Raw genomic sequence first — 20191 nt, forward strand, 5'->3', positions numbered from 1 at the left:
AGCTGTGCGAATGATCAAAGGAGGCTTAGAGAGTCAAATACTTCTACGTTAATGCAATGTGTGAGAAGGCTTTGTGTGAGAGGATGATTCAGGACAGAAGCCGGCAGGTTTAATGCTGTCGATACTGAGTTGCATTGCAATCCTCAGCTACAGTTTGATCAAGTTGTGTTGATTCTGGCAATTGATGACAAGTCTGGCTCCACGAGAGAGGGCTAGAAGTTTTATTTTAACATGTTTTTCAGCACTTTTTGCCCATTTATAATGTGTAGCAGTCCATTAGATACTCCTGTTTTTCATGCCAGGCATTTTGTATACCACAGTACTTTCACAACAAATATGCAAATTCAACAAATTCAAAGAAATTGTGTTTATATGATGCCCCATAATCCAGAACATACAGTATCCAGAAAGCAAACCATGAAACTGAGCCTTGTTTTGAGTCATAGGTCATACAGATTTAGGGAAAGAACAGATACAGAATGTGGTGTTGATATTAAGTAAAAAACTTTTCATAATAAGAGACTTAAAGATTTTTTTCAGATATCTTAAAGAGGAATTACATGAGGACGTTATTGTAAATGAGTATATTACCTACAGTAGATAGGCTTGCTTGTCTAAATAGAGGCTGTGCTTACCGCAAACTACTGTAGGTAATATGCTTGTTATTGATAAGAACCTCATACAACCCCGCTGAGGGATGCTCAGCTTTCCTTACTGATTAGTCTCATGTCTCCTTGTTCCCCAGCACAGCGTCGTAGATCTTCCCAGTGAGGCGGTGCTGGATGTTGGTGAAGCCGGAAGCAGCCAGCAGGGCGGCGTACTGAGCAGCTGTCCTCTCTCTGCCTTCAGTCTGCACCAGCATGTTCAGGGAGTAGAGCTGCACCGTCAGCGGGCCGGAGCCGTCCTCATGGAGCAATGCTTCCACAAGCAACACAGCGCCCCCTGCAGGACGGAGCAGAAGGTTAGGATTCTGTCTCTTTCTTTGCCTTTTTCAAACTTTTTCTTTTTTTTTTTCATATCTTCCTTGACGAATTCGACAGGTGTGCAGGCAAAGCTGAGCTGAGTTTTGCTAACGTAACTGCACCAAATATATTTTCTGTGCTATAGTCAACATAATAATACATGCTAAATTACTTCAATATGCTGTATGAAAGGACATGGTTGAATACAAGCTAGTTAAGGTTATGTTTTGCGGAAAGTCAGCTCATATTGACTCGCTAGCAGAGTTGTTGACCTGTCAAACACTAATACTAGTAACTGATTCCCTTGTTAATTGCCGCATTGAACTGCAGTCATTGCTGGAAGACGGCATCATCAATGTAGTCACACCTGTGCTTCTCTTGCCAAGTATAAATGGCTGCTGTTGCAGAGGCACACTGTGAGGCTCAACAAAGAGTTTACCTCACACACAACAGGTTGTATTCTTTGTCCAGCTTCCCTACTTAGTTTATTCTTTGTTTTTCTTTCGTCCTCCTATTACACACACACAGACACACACAGACAAACGCCCCAAAACACATGAGACGGCTTTCTGCCTCCTGATAGCGTCTGCTGCTTTTGTGTGTGCGCGTCTGTCTTTGATCAAAGTCAGAAGGACAGATTTTTCTGGGATCAGCTGCGTTGTTGGATACAATCTGCCATCTCATTTCAAGCAGGGGGAGGAAAAAAGAAGTACTCATCCCTTTCACACTCAAAGAAACACGCACGCACACACACACAGACCCGGTCTGCAGGCTTTGTAGGCTCGGCTAAGCAGCTCTATGCAGCGTTCGTCGGGCCAGTCGTGGAGGATTCTGGCGAGGACGTAGAGGTCAGCCTCTGGCAGGGGGTCTTTGAAGAAGTCTCCTAAACAAACACAAACACATACAGTCACACACAGACACACACGTCGTAATGCACGATTCAAATGCATCAAATTCCAAAGACATGGCAATATTTGATTCAATTATTTCACATAATTCTGTTGACAAGCCTTCCAGCAATATGACTATAATTCTATTAGTGGGTTACATACTCAGACATAATTACTATAAAGTAGTGATGTCTGTTGAAATCAATTTAAGGTCAAAAGCATATAAGCTAACAATGTATTTACAGCTGCTGTAACAGTCAGTGGTGATCTAGTTATGGGAAAAATGTTTAGGAGGATTTAGAGTTCGAACTATCTCCAAAGTTCTGCTGTTTATTAACATCTTATAAACTATTAAAATGTATTTGTGCTTGGGCTCAATTCCAAAGTTCCAAGCAAAGTCTATACATCAGTGATTCCAAGGGTTCACCTACCGTTGTGTTCAACACTGTCCTGGTTATGTGAACAGCGGGAGAGGCAGGAATTGATTTTGGATCTGAGATTTCAAGATCACAGGCTGCTCACTGCAACTTTTTTTTTTCCCCACATTGGCTGTTGCGTTTGAGAGCAGACACTACAAAGCACAAGGTTTATATTGACGGTTTTGTAAGCAGTATTTTCAGTCCAATAGCAGCAGCTCAGAGGGAGCACAGAAGCAGACAAATGGTTGTATCAAGAGGGTCTGATTCTGCTTTAGTTTTCAGATCAGAGTTGTTACTGGATACTGTACACACACAGAACTGGGAAAAAAAACGACTGTATATACCCTCTGAAATAAAGTTTGGATAATAGGAAAAGCACCAACTATATTTCTTAGGTATTGCACTGAAATCTTCAAAAGTTGTTTTCTGTCACCTCTTCAGACGGAACAAGATTGATCGTGGCAGACAGGATGTAACTCTGCCAAAACTATGTCTCTGAGTATTCACTGGTGGAATTTAATTGGCATTCAAATGTCAAAGGAGCCATCTGCAGTTGTTCTTTTTGTAAACACTTTCTTCTATCATGTTGTGGGAATTGATCTTAAGATATCAATCAAAGAGGTCCTTCACCTCTCACTGAACCTTGCAACAGTAGGATGATGTCATCTTGCATCATGATAGTCCCTATTTACACCTGATATTGGTATGTTATGTGCAATCTTTACATTTTTACCCTTTACAATGAATTGAAACTAACAATCAATACTTGTTTTAAACCAAATGTTACGCAAGCAGGAGTATGTGATATGGTTTTTCATGCAACAAATGTGACGCACTAGTGAGTCGGTGCCAGGGGTTTTGGATTAACTTAAACTGCAGTGTCAGGGGTCATGGGTAATGGAGGAACATGTTGCACAGTGCAACAGTGTGGCTCACTTATGAGTCTAAGGTTGTGGATAACTTTGGAGCGCTACACACCAGAGGAATAAGTAATATAATTATTTTAATGGAATCTATTTTTTTGTTGAAATAAGGAATAATGGCCTTATGGTGAAGACCAACAGGAACCAACAAACCTTTCTCAGTGCTTTTGTAATTATGCACCAAATAGCAGTTCATTTATGTTTGCATGTTTAATCAACTGCAATAAAAAGTTCAATAATTATGTTCGAGTTGGTCGTCTCTCAATCAGAAGGTTGGGGGTTTGATCCCTGACTGCTACAGTCACATGTCAAAGTGTCCTTGGGCAAGACACTGAGACCCAAATAGCTCCCTAAGGCGTAGCCATCGGGTATGAATGTGCATAGATACTGATTGGAGATTGGCACTTAGGCCTTTGCCATCAGTGTGTGAATGTGAGTGTGAAAAGGTGAATGTGACATGTAGTGTCAAAGCGCATTGAGTGGTCAGGAGAGTAGAAAAGCGCTATTTAAGTACAGTCCATTTACCATTTACCTCTACAGAAATGTATCCACAGCACAGCAGGAGGAGAATGGACCCATTGGCCCATAACTCCATTGGCTCTTTTTCTTTTTCATTAAAGACGTAGCTGGCAGGGAAATTTCTCCTTAATTGCACAAGGTTCCACATTTTCGACTTTCAACTCCTCCCTTTCTTCACATCACCGGAGAATCCCATGTCACCTGGAACCCGTTTGCTGGTGTCATAAAACTGGATGCATTGTGTGTTATAATTCCCTAAGAAACAACTACAGGTTAAAAAAGCTTCTGCAAGTCTGCCTTTTCTTGCTTTAATAAGCAGGGCAAGCAAAGATGTACAGATACCCCAAGCAAAAAATAAATAGCTCATCGTCTCCGCTTACATGATTTGCATATCAGGATCATAATAAAGGCAGCATGCAAATCAGAAGAAAGTTTAATTATACCAGGTTTAAATACGAAGGCTAAGATAACGCACCTGCCGTTGGATAATTATTCATTCTTAGTGGATTCAACCTAATCTCAGTATCTTGGAATTGTTTTAAACCTCACCCAAAACTTTATGCTGGGAAGATTATTTCTATTTTTGTACGTGTGTGTGTGTGTGTGTGTGCGAGTGCGTGTGAGAAGTACTGCACTCAAACCGGCTGTATATGATGTCAAGTGATTTCACCCAGTCATGATGACGTTACCTTGGTGGAAGCTAATCCTCTGGTCGGCCTCGGTGACAAAGTGTTCCCTCGATGTACGCACCACCTTGGGGAGGTCAAAGATCGTAACAGTGCATTCTGGGTAGGCTGACGTGCACTGCTTGGCTAATGCTCCACTGCAGCCTGGAGAGAGAGAGAGAGAGAGAGAAAGAGAGAGAGAATTACATTTAGTTACAGCACAATGAATTCACTCAACCTTCATTAAGGTAGTGCATCAGTCACACAAACAAAGTGTGTGCACAAACACACACACAAAGTCGCACGAGTGGAAAAGATGCTTTCAGGTATGTACCCATTATTTATTTGCATGATTTGTATGTGGCGGCTTTGGGAATACGGTTCATCTAACATTCATGCAAATAAAATAGACTGAAGTGAAGTGAATTTAAAGTGACTGGGAGACAGATGCTTTATACAGAAACACGGCAAACACAATCACACACATACAATTTGATTGCTACCTGGATAGAATTGATATCAGGCGTATTTTTATACAAACATTTAAATGCAAAAAATCTAAGCTGCCATGAAAAATTGCACATACGTGATCCTCGTGAAAATAATCCTACTGTCTTCAGCGGCGTCACCAAGAGGTCAACATATTTGAATTACATTCAAATAACATCAACAATATATTCAATGCTGCAAACTGAATACAGCCACTGATGATCCTCTGACAGTGAATTCTAGATGAAAGCATTATAAGTATGCACAGCAGTAGAATTGGTAGAATCTCTGAATTGAAAGGTTGGTGGTTCGATCCCTCACTGCTACAGCTGACAAGACAAAGTGTCCTTGGGCAAGACACTGAACCCCAATTTGCTCATGAAGATGTAGCCATTGGTGCATGAATGTAGTAAGTTACATCCTGATTGGAGACTGACACTTGGCATAGAAAGGGTGAATGTGACGTAGTGTAAAAGTGCTTTGAGTGGTCAAAAGGCTAGAAAAGTGCTTTATTAGTGCAGACCATTAACCACTGACATTATTATTTATCTCAGACACTCTGCTAGCATGGCTGTCAACTATATGGGCCCTCTTTGAAAGATCTTCTATGTATGGCGCAAGTGCATTCCCAACTTCACTTGGCAAGTGAAAATGCTTTTAATCAGGGCTCAAAGTGAGGCCAGGCGCAAAGGAGTTATCTTTGGTCTACTTAAAGATTTGTTTTGGCCATAATATGAATAAAACCAATCAGCTGTGGTCATGAGCAGTGGGTAGTGACCAAAGAATGCAGATACAAGCACCCAAAAAAACTCTCCTCCACAGGGAAACTGGGCCAGGCCTTAGAGATAAGGTAAGGAAATTAGAAATCCAGCGGGAGCTTGGCGTAGAGCCGCTACACCTTTGCATCGAAAAGGAGCCAGCTGGAGTGGTTCGGGCATTTGATTAGGACGCCTCCTGGGCGCCTTTTATTTGAGGTTTTTCCAGGGAATGACCAACTGGGAGGAGACCCAGAGGTAGACCCAAAACTCGCAGGAGGGTTTATATATCTCATCTGGCCTTGGAATGCCTCGGGATCCCACTGGGGATCCTGGAAAGTGTTGCTGGGGAGAGGCACGTTTGGACTAAGTGGCTTAACAAATAGCAAAAGCTTGCCACCTTCCAGTCCACTGTTACATCAACATCTCCAAGCGACTGCGTAAGAACAAATGCACCAATAAATAACAGTGCAGCGGGAGCACTGATGCAGGTCCACAACCAGAGTGTAGGCATGTTGTGAACCAGCCTATGAAGCAAAACTTACAATCATTAATAATAGTAACGCCCTTTTAATAGCAGTAAAATAGGCACACAGATGGGCACAGGTTTATTTCTACTAACACAACATGGGCGATGGGCTCAAGAATAACAACTACGGTCAGTCAGTGATAGCTGTGCATCATGCACTGCTTTGTGCAGGTACAAGATAGGGGCCTTTGTCTTGTTTTGCTTGGATACCATGTTGTTATTCACACAGAGAGAACTGTCGAAACTGGAGATTTTAGTCGCAAATAAGGAAAAGAAAGGAGCACACAAAAACACACACACAAAGAGGGAACACACAAAAAGACACATGCAAACGGAAGAGGGAGGAGGGATTTAATTTGAAAATGTGATTTCAACTTGATGCCTTGGCAGCATTATTATCAGCGTTTTGCTTCATAAAGCAATATGAATTTAAAAGAGGAAGGCTGTGAGGTGGAATACAGGATCAAAGGATCTCACTTTGTCAAACCTACAAAGCCAACTACACCTAGGTGTATGCGTGTGTGTGTGTGTGTGTGTGTGTGTGTGTGTGTTTGCGTGTTTGTGTATACAGGGCAAACTGTCAAGCCCAGCAGCGCCTCCCTCCTAACATGACCTGCTGCTACTGTCTCACTGTGTATTCTTATAAAGGCTTTCTCTTTTTCACACAAACATACACAGATACTCTGGCTCTCACATCAAACAGGGGTCGGCAGAGGAGAAAATCAAAGAGCAGGAAGGAGAAGCAAAACCAAACACAATACGCTGCAGAAGACCCCAAGCTGACCCTACTGCCTCGGTTTGTTAATGAAAGCCTTTGATGGCCGTTTGGGAGTGTTGCAGTGTGTTAGATTTCTTCTTTATCAAGTTTTCTTACTATTTGAGATAAGACAAGATAAGATAATACTTTATTGATCCCCAGAGGGGAAATTCAGGTGTTGCAGCAGCACAAAGACAAAATAGCAAGTAAGAAAATACAGTATAAAAATAAGAAATAAAATAAAATAAGAGTTATATACAGCTTTTATACAAGTAGGAGTACCGGTAAGTGACAAGTTAAAGTGACAAGATAAAGTAAGTTAAAGTGATGGCATCTGCATGTTAACTGATATAGACTTATTTCCAAATTTCTGCAGTTCAAGTGTATTTTTTTTTAAATTGCACCACTTCTAGTGTATGCCAGTGTTTCATAAAAATACTAATATTAGTCAATACTTTTACTTACATATAATTGATTTTTTGCCTGAATAAACTTCTCAGAATACTTGCTGTGTCGGTTTTTTACCTGTAATGTATCAGAAGATGGATACTGGTTAATAGTATTGCATCAAAATCCTTCTGTGAAGAGGAACCAGTGAAAGTTGCATGTCTGTCTGGGGTAAACTGGTGCAATGGAGTCTGAAAGACGTGAACATTTACCCCAGCTAGGGTCTACTGGAAGATATTTTAGTTGCACTGTGGAAAGTGCAGGATCCAGCATTTTTGGAGCCTGAGGGCCTGTGTCCACTTACGGCATTTTTTTCAGTGCGCTTCTCACTGTTGCTTAGTGTTGCTAGGTTATGAAAGTTGTATCGCAGTACTTTCACTTCCCTCAATTGTGACCGTTAAGTCTGTTTTAATTTTCTGTATGATTAATGTTTGCTTTTATTTAAGGTAATTTTACAAAGAAAACATAAAAACAAAGGAAAGGAATCATGTCCTGGCATTAGCAGCAGCTCTAAACATTGAAATTGAACCCTCGAAAAAAACGTATCCTCAACTATTGTTGATCACTGAGTGCTGAAAATGCTGAACTGCACTTGTTTTGTATAGGAAAAAAAGCACAAAAAAACATCATTAGTGGACACAGGCCCTGATTCAAACTAGGAACTAAAAATCAGGCTAAAAATATATACCTGTAAATAATGTTTGTAAAAAGGAATTTTTTAAAATTATGATCGGTTGATAAGACAGACAGACGGACAGACAGACAGACAGACAGATAGATAGAATGCTTGTTAACTGACTTTGACTTTTTAATTTATACATTTTGTGAAACTTTTCTTGACTCTTTCTCATGTAAATGATGACAATACTTTTTTTTTCCATAACTGAGGCAACACGAATCATAAAAAACACATTATGCTTCATAACCATGAAAATAATTTCCTCAGAGTTGCAGTAACCTTTAAGTTACTTATTTATTTCTAAACAAAACATATCATTAGAGTGTGTGTTGAATGTCACATTAAAATAAATCTAGGTGAAGCCCCCTCACAGACAGCCAGAAGGAACACACTACCTTTTTGGGATGGACTGACCTGTACATGATTTGGATTAAGGTCAGCGAGTTGGCAGAAAGTTGGACAAAGAGACAGACACAAAGACAGACAGGCAGGCAGACAGACCGACAGACAGACAGGCAGAGCACCGGAGCAGCAGGTGTGTGCAGACACAACAGATGCTGTGTTAGAGACAAAGTCTTACTGGGACACTGCAGTCACTCCCTTTCACACTCCTGCTGTCCACTCTGCTTTTGGTGATGTACCTTAATGCATAAACATGAACACACAACCCCATGCCGGGAAAGTCACAGAGGAGAGGATAGACAGGGAGACTGTCTTAGATGTGTGTCTGTGTCTACACGTGTGTGTTTGTGTTAGTGTGCGTGTGAGTATGTGCTTTCAGTGGCTTCACAGCTCCCCTGTGTGGTCACCTGTGGTGTCACACACAGGAGGAGGGACACCGATGTTGTCGTTTTTCAATCAAAAAATAAATACAATCACCTGTGTGTTTGGAATAACAGTCCATAATTGAGTTGGGGTTTTTTTGTGTCTTTTTTTATATAAATGTTGAGACACTTTTACCCATTTAAATTTTAAAGTAAGACATTCAATCTGGGTTCAAGTGTGTGTTCAATACCATTTGTCGTCCTATTACCTGAGGGGGGATTTTGTGGGTTTTCATGGATAACGACAAACGAGTGGAGACAATGTTCAGCTCCCTCGACTTTAAGTTAAGATTACAGGATAAGACTATATTTAACAAAAACTGACAACCTCTTGCAGACAAAAGCTTTTTACTCCTATTATTCATATCATTACATTTCAGAAAGAGATAAAACCTCTTGTGACAACAGCAGATTTATTATTTAATTTTTCATTCCCTCCTGTCATTTTGATCCTGCTCTCCTCTTGGCTTGTTTATCTGCATTTCTTTGGAAGCCCCAGCCTCATACTGAGGAGTTCATGTAATATTGGTTCAGTCTTACCTTTTCCTTACTTTTTCTCTGTCTTTGTGCCCTGTGATCTCTGTCTAACCATTACCATTGAGGAAGCTACCTTTCACCTTTATGTAAGGAAGACAGATTTTACATTCAAAGCTGTTCAGTTCAACTTGTTGCTGTCCTCTGTTGATGAACGAATGGAAGCTACGGTTCATTAGCTTGTTGTAAACTGGAGTCCCTTCTTATTTATTGTCATGTGCATAATAATTGTATACTTAAGAAGGAAATTAGACATCTAGGGCCACATCATTAATGCAGATTTATGATCCACAGTGCATAAACAAAGGGAAACAGTTAGTTGTCAAACAAAAAGAAAATTCTGTGCAACAGCCATTACCTGACAAGAAGAAGGGTGAAAAACAACAGACTGTTGTGACAGATACGGCTGACTACTTCACTTGATCTCAGCAGGTTAAGCTTCTGCTCCACTGCCTCCAACTCTCTGCAAAGGCGCATAAGAGCATGCAGCCTAAGTGGTTCGTATTTGCAACTCTCTGTTTTAGATTTCAAAGAAAAGCACGGGTATAAAAAATGGATAAATATTCATACATGTGAACTCTTAATGAAATTCCAATCCAAAAAGAAAGAAAGAAAAATCGTTTGTTGGTTTTTCTGTGTTATTTTTGGGTTAGGGGTATAAAGAGGATGTTTTTTTCTGTTTATGAACCACAGACATAGGCTATTTATTGTTTCTATTTATTGAGCTCTGATGGGAAAAAACATGATTTTTAACATGATTAATTACGGAAGCCTTTAGCAGACATGCATCCATGTATTTTATTTACTCCGTCTTCCCGTTCCTTCGAGTTAGTTCTGGGAGTTTTCTCGAGATCTCGACTTATTTTTCTTGTTATCTCTGGATAACAAAGCTGGTTTTCCCAACAGATTCATTTGGCCCATTAGCTCGAGATTACAAAGCTAATTTTCTCGTGATAACAGGATAATGTTCCGGCAATCTAGACAACAAAACAACAGGCTGGTCACTGTGAAATTACAGACCAGCACATGCCATGCTGCCATTGCCCACACTATTGAGGTAAGTTAAGTGAAGGAATACGAGTTATGATCATCTGATATTATTGTGGTGCAGCGTTGTTATCTCCTGATAACGTGATAGATAAGTCGAGATCTTGAGAAAGCGACCAGAAATAACTTGTGATCACGGGAAAACGGTGTAAATATAACGTATGGATGCATGTCCGCTAAGGGCTTCCATAATTAATGCCATTTCTCTGACTATTACAATGTTATGTTAATGCATTAAACAGACTCTGTGGCAGGAGAAGGGAAACTCCAGGTGGAGGTGACTTTGTGTTGTGTGTTTAGGGAAGCCTGACTGATTTACTTACAGTCATTAACTTTTAGGAGGGGGGCGGGGGAATAATAAAGGTCATTGTTGACTGCATGTGTGCATTTTTGTGCACACACACACTGTATAAATATGTGTTTATGTGTGTGTGTGTGTGTGTGTGTGTGTGTGTGTGTGTGTGTGTGTGTGTGTGTGTGTGTGTGTGTGTGTGTGTGGCTGGGCCAGCTGTCTCTCCAGCTAACACATGACACCAACAATTTTAAATGTTAATGACTGTGAACCCCCAACCTTATGGAAATTAGATATAGTGACTTGATGAATACACACACACACACGTTCACACGCACACACTTACCTCCAAGGTCACAGACGACCTTGAAAGGCGAAAGGTCGAAGGCTGTGACCACGTCTTTACCGCAGATGTTCCAAATGGAGTTCATTAGCTGCATAAACTTCACCATCTCCTCATCCGACCTACACACACACACACACACACACACAGGAAGCAGTAAGTCTCAGTGCGCAGCACGTCTCAAAACTTGAAACAAAACTTTCTTTCTATATCAAGCTGTCACCTAAGGGTCCACTCGCTCTATGTCCACAATAAACAGACAAACACACGCGCGCACACACACACAGTGCCACTCCTCGTCTCCAAAGTCACTCCCCGTGGCGACACAGTGTGTGTGTGTTAGGAGAGAGAGCGAGACAGGGAGCAGCAGAATAGAAGAGCCTGTGGTGACCGCTGCTGCTCCGAGGAATCTCCACCTCATCACCCGGCACGCTGTCCTGCTATGGGGCTGCACACACGCACGCACGCACACACATACACACACATTGAGTATCCTCTGTTCTGTAACACTAGATTTTTATTTATCCAAACTTCTCGGTAGCAAAGTGATCAGCCATCTGATACATGAGCCAACTTCAGACGACACGGTGACCTCCGGTAGAACTTTGAAAGTGACTCATTGTTGCGGCCTCAGACTCTGATTACATTGGATGTGAAAAGATGAAATGACTGTGAGGCCAAACAGCAGACTGTCAGCTCTAATTTGGGAACATTTTTAGAGTTATTGAATGCCCCCTAACGATAAAATCTGCAGCCCTTTTTGACTAAATACATTTACACGCACACTCATCTCATTCTGTCTCCAATCATATTAAGGACGGAGTGCTTAGCCTGCTTATCTCTGGCTGTTTACATCATTATAAAATCATAATGGTTTATGATCCGTTTGCTCTCAGCACAGATATGTCTTATGTTCTTGTGCATCCCCGCAGGTCTCTGTCATATCTGCACCCACTGTCAGAGTTATGCGTCCTGGCTGCCTGATCACTGTTGTCTTGTTGTTTTAGCCTCTCCAGTGTATCAGCTATAATAGAGGACTGAAGGGTATCACTTTAAGTATGGCCAAATGGAGTTCATTATATCAATTATCAGTGTAATCAGTGTGTGTGTGTGTGTGTGTGACTACTGTGAGCTGACCTAATTCCACACTAAACATTTTTCCCTCTTGATAAGTGGAGCAGTTTATATGTATTTTCTGCCCATTCCCTTTTGGTGACATATTTTTGGACAAGCATTTTGAAGTTATTTTAGGCCAGTTCAGAAAAGAAGTTGTTATCTTAAAGTTGTAGTTTGATCTACTTTCTGTGTCAGAACACTTCTTGTATGAGTCAGTAAAAAATGGTATAGTAATTGCCAGAATAATATAAGTACACCGAGTGCACTATATAGCATAAGGATAACCTGAAGATATCACAATCAGAATAAAAGCCTATCTAGGTCACTCGGGTAGGTTCATTACATTTGTAGCAAGGCAAACCTAAAGAATCAAATACATGAGATACATTCATATTGTATCTGTCACAGCAAGATGCATTGTCTTACAATACACTGTAAAAACATCACATTTAATATGTTATTATTGGTAATGCTTATAGACTGAATAAAAAGATGGGCGACATGACAGCTCCCTAAAAGAGAAGCCAAAACCTTTCGAGCGCCCCCTGCTGACAGGCGGCAGTATAGGTCATAAAGCCCGCCTCCTCCATGTACAAAATACACACCAAATAAATGTTTTCTCAAACATATAATGTCATTATAATTAGTTCTTATCATGCTGATTTACGTCCAAGTTTTCATTTTTCTGTCAAGTTTATTTTGAATTACTTATTTGATGCTGTAAAAATGATGACTGACAGCTCTGATGACAAATACGGCTCCTGCAGCCGATCTGTTCCGGATTAGCAGAGTAGAGGAGGATCGGCGAGAGGAAACGTAACTAAAACAATCACTACAATCATTAAAGTTTCCATATCTGTGAACGTCTGCTTCAGACAAACACAAAGAAGCTGTTTGGCTGTTAAATATAGCGGCCTGCAGGATCCTTGCTGGTAAGTTAAGTGTGTGTTTTGGTTCGCTAAAGTGGCTACGGTGGCTCCACCTGCCGATCTAAGCAACTCTGGCTCCAAATGACGTAACTATAACAAGATGGCAGCGCCCATCACAGGGGCTATTTTCATACAATGAGAGCAGATGGGAGCATTTTTATATACCATCATTGGTAACGCTTTATATTAAAGTCCTTGTAATAAGCATTAGTCAATAGGTAATAAGACCCTTATAAGTCCTTGTGAAAAGTTTAAGATTAAGATTAAATATGTGTTAATTAGACTATGTAAGTGTTAATAATGGTATCATCATCATGTTTATTGTTAGATTATAAGACATTTTTAAGTTCTTATAAGCATTTATAGCAATAGAAAGCTTAAAAGCATTTTAAAAAAGCCTTATTAGTTTCTTTTAATTGTTTATAATAGCATTACAAACATATTCTTTGAGTCTTACTCACTTAGCTATTATGCCATTGTTAAGCCTTTACTAAACTTTACAGTTGCTTTATTAAGATTAATACATACTTTACTATGCAGTAATTAGCAAATAACTATGCACTTATTAACAGTTAATTATGGTTTATTATTTTTGTAGCTACTGGATCTAAAGCGAGAACAGTCCCTTATTAAGGTTATTAAATCCTTTATTATGCACTTTTCCAGTAGCTGCAAAAAAGCATAAACTGTTAATAAACGCATAGTTATGTGCTAATTACTGCACTTTTCTTATCGCTCTTAAGCTCTTTATAAATTGTTCACAAGTTTCTTGTAAGTGCATAAAAATGTCTTATAATCTAACAATAATAAGGACTTATAAGGGTCTTACCTATTTACTAACACTTATTACAAGGACCTTAATATAAAGCGTTGCCATATAATTACCTATATCCATTTACCAGCCAATTGACTATGTTTTCAACAGGACATGTTAACTTCTGTATTGTATGCTCTATTTTAAATCATTTTATTGAATACTAAAGGAATTTATGTAAGGATCACATTAAAGGAAAGCATTAAATATTATTCAAAATCAACCCCCTTTCTGTGTTTGAGACACAGAAACATGCATTTAAACTCTGAGGCCAATAATAAGTACTCATCTGTGGGATCAAAACATCTAAGCACCATCTTTTAAATCTCAAACTCTCTCTAAATGCACGCTCTCTTGCTGCTCTCTTGCTGATCATCTCTCCAAATCTTTTCTGCTTTCTTGAATAGGAGAATTAAAGCTGCAGACAGGACTTGGCTGTAAATTATTCAGGTGCACTACATGGCTGGTTAAATGGTGATGAGTAAACAGGAGTCTGAGTCATCCAGCCGGCTTCGAATCATCCTGCTACAGCACTGTGAGAACGCTGTGAATGACTTCACTGGTTGTTTCCTCTTGCTAATTTACCCTCAGTATTCACAGGGGAAATCAGCGGGGACAAACAACTGCTCCTCCACATTAAGTCAACTGTGCGCAGGTGTTGAAATTCTTGTTGGGTATTTTCATTTTCAATCAATTAAAGCTGAATTGTTAATTCATCTGCACGTGGGTGCATTAGGTTGTGTTTGCATGGTTCATATTTTGAATATTCTCATTTCACAGTTTTTTCTGAGCCAGTTTCTGTGAGAACAGCAGCTGCTTTTCTAAAAGATATGAGGAAAAATGGGCAGAGATAATAAAACGTATGCATGAAATAATCAGCAACAAACAAAAACACAAATAGCATAAGATGCAAAATCCAAAGAAAACGAAATGAATGGTAGTTTATATGTATGTCACATTTAAATGGCTCTACTTCTGAAATGTTCTGTGTTAAGAATTAACACTGAAAAAATCACCCATCTGCTCATTGATATAGGTACCTTTTTTTTTGTTCAGTAATGGAAATGTGCATTTTCCCATCTGTTTCATCGTCACATCAGACACCATTCAATCAAAGCACAAGCTTTTTTTTTTTTAAATCATGCCCTGATGAGGACAAGAAGAGAGGATGTTTTAGCACGTTATTCCTCTGTGTGTCAGTTTTTGATGGTTTCTGTTCCTTCGAGACCGGCAGTCTTCTACAGTCGAGAGCCTCGGGCAAGCCGATCAAAACCTATTAGCGGCAAAGTGTGAAACTTTTAGTGTGTGACCCCTGAAAAGTGCTGACCAGAGGATCAGTGAAGCGTTAAAACTGTGGGCACCCGATACCATAAACACACAGGACCTCAAGGACGGCAGCAGATGTATTCTCTCTCTCTTTCTCTCGCTCTCGCTCCAAGCCTCCTCACATCACTGCCCACACCCTCTATCCTCCTCTCACCCTCAGACATCCCCTGCCTCCTAATAAATCCCACAAGTCTGTGTTTTAGGGTGAAGAGGGAAGAAAGTGACAGACAGGCTTTAGATGGAGAGACAGGGATGGAATATTCAATGAGCAGGAATGTGTGCTTGGTCTGTTTGAATGTGTGTGTTTGAGTGTGTATTTGTGTGTGAGTGTGTTCATCAAAGACAGCTTCTTACCTGTAGAGAGCTTGAAACAGGTCTTCCGAGCTGACTCCAAAAGCCTTTTCATACTGATTTCTTCCCTCTCTGGAACAAAGCAAAGATAGCACATTATATAGATTATATAGATCTATATGTGTTTAGTCTTTAGTAGTTATATTTGCTACGTGAGAGTACAAATGTAGGATCCTGGTATTAAAGCTTAAGCTGAATCTTATCCTCACAGTGGAATTCGATGAAATACATCAGATCAAGTCTGCAGACATGAATACACGACAGCGATCAGTCTATTTTAGGTAAATTTACATGTTTCCTTTACACACACAAGAATGAGTTATTTAGTCATTCCTTCTATCTGTGTTTCTCACAGATGGACTTGACTTGTCAGCCACAGAGAATCCAGTCACACTGTCTGACAGCTGCTGGCTGTCCTCCCTCAGACATAACAATGAGACTGAAATCCATCTTGAGACGCTGTTCAAACAGACAAGGAGGAACTGAGTCCACATCCTGAGGCTGCAAATGAAACTACCCACCTGCGTTTGATTTTACACTTCCGAGCACGCTCATATAATTGAATAGGATCCCATTTGTGCATTATATATAGCAGACCTATTTAATTACTTTTTTTGAAGTGTCAGATTTGGAAAAAAATGAAGTGCAAAGAATGAAGGCAGAGAATTTAAATGTGCGAACAAGTCTTAAGTTTTACATTTTAGAAGAGAAGTAGCTCCTTATCTAATAAACAGGATGTTTTTATCTTCTTTTATTTATCTCTATTGCTTGAATAGCCTGGATTTAAAATTCATAATATAATTAGGCAGTTTTAATGTCTTAACAACAGAATTTATAATGATTTGCTAAATATCCCAAATATAAAATGATCTTCTAATAATCAAACAATGTAGTGGCAAATTAAGTGATGTCCACTCTGCATGGCTGCGTCACCAGTGTGAGAGGTAACATCTCTTATTGGAAGAAATTAGCCCTTCTTGATATACTTTATATCTATGAAGGATTAAAGGGCTGCAGAGAGGTTTTTAAAGAGCTGGATTTGGCTAATGGGCTGCCAAATGAGTAGGCCTGATCTATAGAGTTGTCTTTGCTTACCTTCACCCCTTTTTTCTTTTGTCATTATTGTTCTTTTGGTTTGCCTCCCACTGATACATGTTGTGTCTCCAGTAGGGGTGGGACAAAATATCGATACTGCAATATATCGTCGTCCCGACTGGTGTGATACAGTTATCGTATATTTAGATTTAAAACAAAATTCAGTGCTCTAAACAGATCTCCCTGCCAATTAGAGTCACCGCAGTCTTAATTTGTGTCAAAATCTGTGAAACTGGCAACCAATTGTTAATCATATATTGTGATATATAAATATATGATTGTGTTGCAATTTATCAGTTATTGCAGAAACGCAGTATCGTGATCCTATTGTTATCATGGGTCATGTATCGTGTATAGTATCGTGAGTTAACCTGGAATTCCAACCCCTAGTCGGGTTACATTTTCAATAATATCTTTGGTCTATGACAGATCTTCTTTTACAAAATATTCTTAGAAGTTTACAAGTCACATTTAAGAGAGGGTTTCTGAATATCACAATGCAAACTGTACGGCCTTGTACCACAACAAATCAGAGCAAAGACAGTTTACCCCATGAAAGATCAGCAAACTCACATCACTGAAATGAATGAGAGTTTTACAAAAGGTTATATAAAAGTACAACATATTATGAAAAGCATCTTTATTTTAGGAAGAAGGCTGTTATTAATGGCTAAATATCTCTTAGGACTAAGTTTTGGGTGATAAACACAAGTCTTTCAGACGACTTAAGCCTGACATAGAACTGAATGTGTTCGTCAACTGGCACAAAATACTTCCCATAAATATTGGACTCATTGTTTGAATCATCCATCATGAAAAACTGATTTTAGCTTTTCAAATGTAACAAAAGGCAGTGCATGTTTTAATTATGGACATAATTGACCTAATTGACATAAACACTTAAAATGTCTGGCCTTTGGACTTTCGGTCCCAAAATACATTTTCCGACATCTCATAGCCTCTGTGATTAGTCTTTTATTTAACAATTAATCAACTGATTAATAGATTTTGAAAACACATTTGTTGCCGCTGTAGTCTTACATCACCTATAAAGATACTGGGAAAAAGTAATAAAGCCATCAAACACATTGAACATGTAGAAAATTTGATACACCTTGCAGGAATCTTGACCCTGGACACGAATGTGGTGTAAGCTCATTGAACTGACCTGATAGCGTCAGTGAGGTAGTGCCAGCAGAGGTAGATGGTTCTGGAGCTGTACTGGATGGACTGGTAGAGAGATGTGGGACTAGAGCGCGTCAGGTAGACTCTGGCCTGCTCGGTGTTACTGTACAACACTGAAACAGGTGGAGAGGAGGAGGAGGAGAGACAGAGGAGGAGGTGACTGTGGATGAGTTACGGCAGGTGTTAAGACAAAGTTTGACCTTTTAATGTGAGAGATGGAGACAGACAGACTGGACGGAGGCGAGGGAGGGGAGGTGTGCAGGTAGGTGGATCAGTAACTGACATGTTGAAGGTGTAATAATGTGAGGTATGTTAAATGAAATAAAAGCTGACAATAATGGAAAAAAAAAGTTTCTGCTCACATTTTAATTCAAAATTATTATGCAGAACTATAACCCTTTTAATAAATTATAATGATCTTTTTATTTATTTAGAAGGACATGTTGTTAGAACAGTAATAAATACATTATTTATTTGTGATTGTGTGAGTGTGTGTGTGTTTGTATGTGTGCTGACCTTGTCCATTGTCCTGGTGCGTGTTGAGGAGCTGCAGGCCGGTGCAGGCAGCCAGCAGTCTCTGTGTGCCGTCCAGACTGGCTCCCACCGCCTGACAGATCTCCTCTGCAGAAAGGGGGCGCTCTGCACTCAGCAACACATCAAACACACCCAGCTCGCAGGAGGTGAAGACCGTCTGAGTCACAGACAGAGAGAGGAAAAGAGTGAAGCAGTCTGCAGTGCAGTATCTATAGTACCTTATTGCTGCTCAATTCATCTGTATAAGTTCACTGTTTGAATTATTTGATCAATTAAATTATATTAATGGCCACATCCAGTGGAGCACTATGTATTAACAGTAATCGGGCTTGCACCATAATGCTGACTTAAACTTATTTTAACAGACAGATCAGAAGTGTCCATGTGTCTGTTGTAGATTTTTCACATTACCAGTATATAGAGTGTAACTGAAGAATTTTGGTGATTTGCAGACATCATATTCTGTGTTGGGCTGCACGGTGGTGCAGTGGTTAGCGCTGTCACCTCACAGCTAGAAGGTTCCTCGTTCAAATCCTGGTTCAGACATAGGGGGCCTGTCTGTGTGGAGTTTGCATATTCTACCCATGCATACATGGGTTTCCTCCAGGTACTTCAGCTTCCTCCCAAAAACATGCTCATCATGACTCTAAATTGCCCATAGGTGTGAGTGTGAGCATGAAAGGTTATCTTTCTATGTGCGTCGGCTCTGTGATTGACTAGCAATCAGTCCAGGGTGTACTCCGCCTCTCGCCCAATGACAGCTGGGATTGGCTTACTGTGACCCTGAACAGGATAAGCGGTATAGATAATGTATGGATGGATGGATATTCTGTGTAACCCGAACAACATTAGTTAATTTGATATATTTCCCCTTCTTAACTTCTGATTTTTTAATTTACCATCCTAATTGTCCTCTTTGTCTCCTTCTACCAGTTGTTCCTGCAACAGTTTGTTTATGGTATTTGTATTCAATTCTTTATTATCCATTCCTCAAATCTATTAGAGTATAGGTGATAATGGTCTTCTCTGTTATGTAAAACTGATCTGCTGTTGGATACAAGGTAACGAACAAAAATCAATTTATTTATCCAATCACAATATTCCCAAAATAAAATCAAAAGATATTAAACAGATATTAAAAAGATATTAAACAGAAACTCTCACAATTAGAAAATAAATAGTTGCCTTTTATAAATTGTTGGCTAAAGTTTATGGTTGATTTTCTTTTGATTGACTAAATGATAAATTAACAAATAGGTTTAGCTCTTAAGACACTCTATCCGTTTAAAATGTCTGATGCTTTTACATAACCAACTCTCAGGAATGCTTTTAGCTCAGTTAACCCTCTGAAGTGAGGAAACTATTATTTAGGCAATAATTTTCAACAATTTTTTAAATATGACCCATAAAGGTTTGAATGCTCTGTGCGTGTGTGTTACCTTGGAGATGAGGAATCCTTCCATATACTCCAGGATCTTTCTGGGGTACATGTCTGCAGCAGGTGTCCCCTCACATGGACCCAGGTTTCCACTTTCAGCCATACCCACAGTTTGCACAGGAGTGCCACAAAAACTCCTCCAAGCTCTTTTACATGCAAAGTGACCTTTCCTGCTTCGTTGTTCTGCCCTGGAGACACTTCGACAGGTGTGTGTGTATGAATTGCTGTGGGGACAGAAGCAGACTAAAGCTACAGAAAGTGCCCACCCTGCAGCAACAGTGAGACTGTGAGAGTGGCAGTGGGCTAAGCTGATTACAGCCAGATAACCC

General features: G+C 39.8%; 1 protein-coding gene across 1 annotated transcript; it reads right to left on the minus strand.

Moving 5' to 3' along the window:
• Positions 1–724: 724 nt before the first annotated feature.
• asmt (acetylserotonin O-methyltransferase) lies at positions 725–19965 on the minus strand. Its single transcript, XM_069663638.1, has 8 exons — positions 19864–19965; positions 18407–18581; positions 17874–18003; positions 15614–15682; positions 11078–11196; positions 4403–4543; positions 1723–1845; positions 725–942 (listed from the first exon to the last, which is right to left on the minus strand). Exons 1-8 carry the CDS (start codon positions 19963–19965, stop codon positions 725–727), a joined length of 1077 nt encoding a protein of 358 aa, XP_069519739.1.
• Positions 19966–20191: the final 226 nt, after the last annotated feature.

The sequence above is a fragment of the Semicossyphus pulcher genome, unplaced genomic scaffold, assembly GCF_022749685.1.
Source record: "Semicossyphus pulcher isolate SPU_LCO1_2020_fin unplaced genomic scaffold, fSemPul1.0.p SCAF_15, whole genome shotgun sequence".
Taxonomy (NCBI): domain Eukaryota; kingdom Metazoa; phylum Chordata; class Actinopteri; order Labriformes; family Labridae; genus Semicossyphus; species Semicossyphus pulcher.

Excerpts from the sequence above, each read along its gene's own strand:
- asmt (XM_069663638.1), bottom strand. The coding sequence starts at position 19,965 with ATGGCTGAAAGTGGAAACCTGGGTCCATGTGAGGGGACACCTGCTGCA. Across the intron at positions 15,683-17,873 it reads TACCTCACTGACGCTATCAG|AGAGGGAAGAAATCAGTATG; the intron begins GTCAGTTCAATG and ends GCTTTGTTCCAG. Across the intron at positions 4,544-11,077 it reads GGTCGTCTGTGACCTTGGAG|GCTGCAGTGGAGCATTAGCC; the intron begins GTAAGTGTGTGC and ends CTCTCTCTCCAG.